The 7,636-nt window shown below is 38.9% G+C and overlaps 1 protein-coding gene across 2 annotated transcripts in view; it reads right to left on the bottom strand.

Moving 5' to 3' along the window:
* The window catches only part of RPN2 (ribophorin II), a 30,676-nt gene that overhangs the window by 21,932 nt on the left and 1,108 nt on the right, over positions 1–7,636 (bottom strand). For both annotated transcript variants that reach the window (XM_025191287.1, XM_006016658.3), the window contains exons 2-4: positions 6,154–6,341; positions 2,938–3,033; positions 1,696–1,871 (exon numbers count right to left, since the gene is read on the bottom strand). In XM_025191287.1, the coding sequence (XP_025047072.1) occupies positions 1,696–1,871; positions 2,938–3,033; positions 6,154–6,341 (460 nt within the window). The remainder of the gene's footprint in view (positions 1–1,695; positions 1,872–2,937; positions 3,034–6,153; positions 6,342–7,636) is intronic.

The following is a 7,636-nucleotide window of genomic DNA, read 5'->3' as shown; positions in this document are numbered from 1 at the left end:
GGGGACCCCCACGGGCAAACGCAAGCCCCCCCCCCCCCAACATATAGTTGAATTCGCGTAAGTTAAATGCACATATGAGGCGACTGACCTGTATTTCAGTGTTTTTATTTGCTCATTCAACAAGAGAGGTGTATTCAACAAGGATAGGGCCTGCACAAAAGCACTTGCTTTACAATTGGTCTAATACATGCACAACAAGAACAGGTATTTTATTTTCAATTGAACATGAGATCAAAATAGCACACAAGTGAGTGCTTTGATCCAGCTTTAACAGAATTTCCATTCATTTTTCAAAACCCACCCCTACCCCAAAGCAATTTTCTGCTCATTTTGAAAAAAAGATGCTAAGCAAATTTGGATGGTACAAAGATGGGACAGTAAGAAACCAGTGGCTGAACATTCATGTTTTTTAGTAGAGGAACAAATGGTTATGAAAACTCCTGCAACCCCAGGCCCCGCAGTCAATTCATTTATAGCACCAATGTATTATCAATGAAATCTGAGCCATTAGTGGGCCCAACATTACAATCTGTTGATGTCACTGACTCACAATGCCTTCCAGTGGGAACAAAGGGCCTTATAGCATTGGGCCCTGACTATGCATTTCATGACATATTCCCCATATGGATACTGCACTGAGACCATACAAGCATTCTGGGACCGCAGAAGCAGGCTCTCTTACAGAAACACTTTTCATTGAGTCATTGTATTTTTATTGCCTCTACTCCCCTTGGAAAAAAGCACTTTAGGATTATTATATAATTTCAGTTTTCCTAAAAATTTGCTGAAGCAAGGCTAAATTTTTCCTTTATTCCAGAAAACCACTCTAATGGATCAGGTGATTGAACATGCAGACATACCAAGAACCCACAACCTAGGCACTGTTCTGTCCTGTCTCTAAGCATATGGTGAACTCAGCTGCACTTTCCAAAATCATAGCATATCTATGAAAAGTGTGCAAGTAGAATGGTTTGTGTTGTCAGAAAAAACACAAGCATAACAGAAGCTTTTAACTTACCCTCCTCTGTTCTAATACACTATCTGAACTATTTGTAATTCACTTACTGCATCAGTGCTACAAAATGCTCAGAAAATTTAAAAACAGAAAGAACCAGGATTCTGAGTCCCTACATAACACAGGCCTGAGAAACAGGTACAGATAAACGAGGTTCTGGACAGTTCCAAATTTTGAGGAAAAAAGTATTTTGCAGTTTTCTTCTCTTCCTAAGGGTAGTGGCAGCCGTCTCTTGTGTTTTGTTCATTGACTGAATTGCACTGTAAGAAACTTCTTCCAGTGCCAAATGTCAAGATAACTTTTAGCATCAGGCAAAGGATTTTTCCTAAACTAGACACAGCTTGGCCTAAGAATGACAACACTGAGGCAGAAAGTGAGTCAATTCTACAGAGGTAAAAATAAACTAAAAAAATCAGTTCCTTCAGGATACAGATTCTCCACAGAAAAGGAAAACACTAGAAGTTGGCTTGCAAAATCTCAGAGTGAACAATTCTCAGAAAAGAGAAGATCCTTCTCCCCAAGCAGTAGACCCTGAAGTGCAGATACCTGCAATGAAAATACAGTATATAATCCATAATGCGATACAGAAAACATGCACAGGCAACCTTCATTTCAACAGCCACCTGCAAAAAGAAACAGCACATAACAGATTAAATCATTTTATTCTGAACAAGACTTACGCCAAAACATTCTCCTCCTTGCTAAGACGAGAAGTCAAGGCACTAAGTGCTTCCTGGGAAGCTAGAGGCAGCCCAAACCCACTTAGGGCTCCTACGGCATGGAAGATCTGAGTGACTGATGAATCTTCACTGACAGCTGCAAGCAGCAGCTCTCTGGTCTCATTTGAAATGGCAACCTGTGACAGAACACAGAGAAAAGGTAAGCCAGTGTTTAAACAACCCCTGTGCCTTGTTACCTGAATCGCTTTGTAGTCATGCTCAACACCTGAGCTATGGCTCTTTAATAACTGATGGGGGTGGGAAAGGGGGGCGGCTTCTACTATTCATTTTAGTGTAAACAAAAAAAAGCCTTCACAATACTATTTGCATCGTGGTAGCGTCCAAGAGCCTCAGTTCCTGAACCTAGGGACCATCTCACAAGTTACCGTACAAACAGAACAGCAGTCCCTGCTCCAAGGAGATTACAATCCATGTACAATTTTCTCAATGTTAGTGACCAAAACTCAGTAGTGATTCTTCTCTTGACTCAACAGTACTTAGGAAGAGGATCCAAAATGCTACAATAACCATCAGCTCTGCCTCTGACAGCATTCCAGCAATATATTACACATTCAACTTCCCAATTGAGCAACTGAAGATTTTGGGAATGGAGGGGAGGTTTGCAACTCTTAGATTCTCTGCCATCAGAAGTAATGTGGAGGGTAGGCAAACCTGTATTGGTGAGAAAATGGTAGATGTCCACAGGAAGACTTACTCAGCTCTGTGGAATAAGGACACAGAAAAGCTAAACTAAGCCTGGCACTTCCTAACTGCATGGCTTTGCAATCTAAACTGTTCTTTTAACACACAGTTGATGCAACTTAAATAAATAAAACAAGAGATATGCACAGACCTGCTATTACTGATGGCACTGATATGCAAACGGGAAAGAAAATAAAAAGCTTTTACTGGCCCCTGCCTTGCCAAAAAAGGCCAGCTGTGGTGGAAGAAAGTAAATTTCTGATCAAATATTCAAAACTGCTTGTGAAACAAAAAAACTGTTTCTAGTCAGATAAATGTAAACATCACCATTCATCCAGAGGATTCCAAAACACTTCATAAGCTACATATCCAAGATACAATCAAAATGCAGCTAGCTACCTAGTAGCAGGCTGAAAGTAGGAGAGGTAGTTTTATCTAAAAAACAAAGCTTGAGGCTTACTTGAGAGGACATGAATGTCTCATTTAGGGTCTCGAACTCACCTCACACCCAGACAGAGCCTGACTGGCTTGTGCAGCATAGAAAAGGGAATCAACACTGTTGGAGTCTATATTAGACTTGATGAAATCACATGTGGCCTGTACAGAAAAATAAGAAAATTAATGGTATGAATCATGATCATTGCCACTAAAAGAAGGGTTAAGTGACACTTTCAGTACTCCTTGCTGAGGTGGCAGCTACATGCAGTTTATATTTTTGCATTAACCAAAAGCCTCTACAAAGCACCCTTTCTATAACAGTGCCCTGGAACCTGAGACCTTGATTTTGCTAGGCACCTTACAGAGATGCTGTCTGTACAAAAGAGACAGATGATTTTCAGGTGCACTGTAATCCAATTAAATGCCAAATTTAAACTGTGTCCAAATTTACTAATTATTGTACATAAAAGTATTTATAGGAGGGAAGTCATGTGTATAACATTATGGATTAGCACTCTGGGGCAGTGTGCATGACACAAAAACCATTACCAGATGCAATTCAAATGTGTAATCCCACCTTCCAAATCAGAAGGGGAAGGAAGGTAACTAGGCAATTACAACCTAGCTACCTAAAGACAAGTTACAGGAATTACTCGGCACCTGTAACAAGTACATCCCAAGAAGCCTACAGTGACTCACCTGACAATCAGAAAATGGCTAGATCCTGTCAATGTCAAAGCTGCTATCAGAGGCAAAGTCCTCAAAGCAGTAAGTGAAGAACCTTAACAAGGTGTAAAGAGCCGAAAATAGGCTGCATCTACACAAACGAAGTACTGGCTTAAACAGTACCTTCACGATTGAAAGCACTGGTTTTGGGCAAAAGACTAGTGCCACTCTAACAATTTAAATAGCTGTCCACCTTATCTGCAGGTGTCTTCAATGCCTTATAATACGTCTTACTGTCAGACAAGTGGCGCAGACAGAAACAAGATCATTAAATCAGCACATAAACTGTGAAATCAGAAAAAGATTTCAGCAATTTGTAGACATTACAATAATAGCTGCTCTTTGGATAATTGCACTGTGGATCTGTACTACTCATCTGAGACACAGTTTATGGGCAAAGACTACCCCAAAATGTCAGTATTTACTGAAGCATAATGATGGGCTAGTATTTTGCTACCTCTACCTGCTGTTATTCTTAGCTGTGGAAAAATATAAGATCCAGAGAACCGAACTATATATCACACTTACTGTCATATATTGACCCTATAGAAACAAATGTTATGGCATTGCTGACGGAACAAGTTCAAAGACCATCAACAGACAGCAAGAGGAACTAACTTACAAGGAAAGTTCAAAAAAAGTCAAATGTGTATAGCTTAAAGAGACAGATAAGCAGAACATAAAAGCAATCAACAAACTTGTAAACACAAAGATTTGAAAACCATGTGCTAATGGTAGAAGCTTAAGATATGCTGGTGATGCACATACTACAAGAAAATGTCATGGCTAAAAAAATAAAATAGTAGCGGCTGTATAACTGCCAAAAAAGCGATGCCAGAAATGGGAGAGAAGCACACTGCTGACTCCCATTTAAACAGAGCTGCAGAGTACTCAACATCTGACCCATTTTCTCTTCGGAAACATATGGCTTAACTAAGATAAAAACCATTCCTCAGAGTTGATCTGCAGGGACAAAGTGAGTTGAGATATACATGGATCTGATGACAAGCTAACACAGTAAAATGAATGGACCTGTCAAAAGTAAAATTACAATTTCCAAGCAGCAACTATAAGAATAACTACTTCATCCTAAGGAATATGTAGCAGTGGTGATAAAATAGTGAAACAGGGTGGATAAAAATCAATTATTTAAAAAAAAATGTTTTTAATTGAATTTTTTATTTAAATCAGATTTTTTGATTTAACCATATTTTTTATTTTTTGTTTAAGATGCTTTTAAAAAAAAACCATATATAGTTGTAACTTAAGATACGTTAAAGCTCAAAGATATCATCATGGAATAGGAATTATAACTTCTAATTATATACTATTTGAGACAATATATTTATGTAACCTTTTTTAGAAGTTTTATAAATAGGTCACAACAGGCCATGGACTATATTAGGGGCCCAATCTTACAGGATTCCCAGAGGCTCCTGTATAGATTAGTAAAGATAAAAAAAAAAACCCACAGGGACTCAGTCTAGAACAGGGATGGGCGATTATTTTGGGAAGAGGGCCACTTACTGAGTTTTGGCAAGCCATCGAGGGCCGCATGACAGGCAGTCCAGGGCAGATAAATATTAATTTTCTAAATGTTTTAGGGGCCCCACAGGCTGGATAGAATGGCCTTGGTAAGGTGCCTTCGCGTCTGGCAAGCTGCATTCGGCTCCCAGGCTGCATTTTGCCCACCCCTGGTCTAGAAGATCCCATTAAGCATTCCTGTGATGCTTAGTTTCAGTTCTCAAACTGTGGAGTTGTCTCTCCAGAGATAACAGGCAGACAAGGTTCTTTGGGTAGAAGTGGTGTCTTTTATCAGACCAATTAAATAGTTGGAAAAATTCTTTGCAAGCTTTTGGGCACAAAGACCCTTCTTCAAGCATAGGGAGAGTTTTTTGTCTCCAGAGAGAACATCCTTGTTAGCAAAAGCATACAGAGATGAGAAATTATAGACCTCATTACCTACCCATCAGCCCTATTGTCTCTCTGCAAGTTTGGGCACCCACCCAGTCAAGCCCTTACATCTCTCTAAAAGTGCAGTTTCAAGAAATTAAATGAATAAAGGATAGCAAACAACAAGAATGCACTTTTTGTAAAAAACAATGATTAAACTGAGGCTTCTTGACCACTGATTTAAATCGCAAGTTAAATTGATTTGATTTAAATCAAATACACCCTGTAGTAAAGCTAGGAATAATTTGTATTGGTTTGACCAATTACAGACCAAGGAAATGCTGCTTTTCTTATACTGTGCTCTGCTCCACCCCACCCCCCATCCCCTCCTACAAAAAATTGTTTGACAAATGCTGGGGGTGGGGGGGGAGGGAATCAGCTACGTAACTTCAAAAGAAGAGAAATTATCAATGTTGGCAAGATTTTTCATGCATAATTAGTTCACTGCTGGAAATACTTAGACCAAAGAATACTTAATCAAGCCATTAGTATGCAGAAATCCTCCCAGCCTGTACTCAGGACTCAGGAGTTAGAAATAAGAAAGAGGGGGAAGAAGAGATGGTTTTTGAAACTATACTTCTAATAGCAGAATTGTCTCACCCGCTCATCAGACACATGCACCCCCAGCTTGCTAAGTCCTACAATGGAGTAGAAAGCAGTTTCTAAATTTATGAATGGACGCTCCAAAGAAGCTTTCAGTCTTTCAACATCACGGCTTGTGAGATAGTGGCTAGGAGTCAGGGCACTGACGACGGTAACAAGTATTAATGCCAAAAGGATGCTTGAACCTGAAAAAAAAAGAGGCTGTTGAACAGTGTACAAGCTGCTTCAGTGGCAACATGAATGTCATTACTCAGGATGCATAAAAGGCTGTTTTCTTCTTAAAAAAATCAATTTATTTAACGTAAATTATTTTTACACTTAAATCTTTAAACCTGTTTAAAGCTGTATTTGAAATTATAACCATTTATATTAAGCTGTAAATTGACTAAAACTTATTAACATAGTTTTAATTCACTATAAATAATAGTGAAGCAGTATTAAATAAATACCATCATTAAATAAAAGGCCATCATTAAATAAAAGGAAAATCAAACCACTCAACCAGTGGGTTTGGGTTTTTTTTCATTTGTGGACCCCTAAAAATTTTTGAATGGAGCTGCAGACCCCTCTGAACTGTAACTGTGGGTATTTACATACTTTTGATTAATCACAATCATTTTTCATGGACCCCCTTAAATACAGCTTTAGGACCTCATCCAAAAGCAGCCAGACATGAATTGTGTGTTGTCACTTAAGTAATTAAATGTAAGTATCTGGATAAACTGTGTTAGCAACCATATGGTAGGAGAGAGAGAGAATCACACCTCTATAGAGATACACACTCTTCAGCTGTACAGTTGCTTATATTTTTATCCAGATCCTGTATCTGGATACCTATATCTATCTATAGGTATCTAGATATCCATATCCTAAGGAAAGCATGATTCTCACAAGTGGGGAACCATTAAAGTTTGGTATCACTTCTGCTAACCATGATGTTACATAGGTAGATACTGATCTATCACCTATCTAGATGAGCATATATACAGCTAGAATGGCTGTATACATCTATCTATATCGATATATGGAGAGAGATGCACATTTCAGCTGTACAGCTGCTCATACATTTATCCAGATTCTAAATCTATTGATTTATCTATATCCAGGTAGCTATAGCCTAAAGAAAGCACAATTCTTATGGGTAGAGGGCCTTTAAAAGCCCAGGGACCTGCAATTAACTACAGCCTTTACTGTACTTTATGGTACCACTTCTGCTCATGGTGATGTTAGGAAGGATAGGTGATAGACCAGTATCCATCTATCTAGATGAGCAATCGTACAGCTGGAATGTGTGCACACATACTTGCATGTAGGGAGATATGGACAGATCTCTCTCTATATCCATTTATCCCTTTATTCAGATTCTGTATCTGGATATCTATATCTATCTATCTGTAGCTATACATATCCAGATATCACATCCTAAAGAGGCACGATTCTTTGGGGGGGGGGGGGGGGCTTAAAAAAAAACCAAAGCACC

This window comes from Alligator sinensis, unplaced genomic scaffold, assembly GCF_000455745.1.
Source record: "Alligator sinensis unplaced genomic scaffold, ASM45574v1 scaffold76_1, whole genome shotgun sequence".
NCBI lineage: Eukaryota > Metazoa > Chordata > Crocodylia > Alligatoridae > Alligator > Alligator sinensis.
The sequence above is the reverse complement of the archived record's forward strand: the minus strand, read 5'-3'. Positions and strand labels throughout refer to the sequence as shown.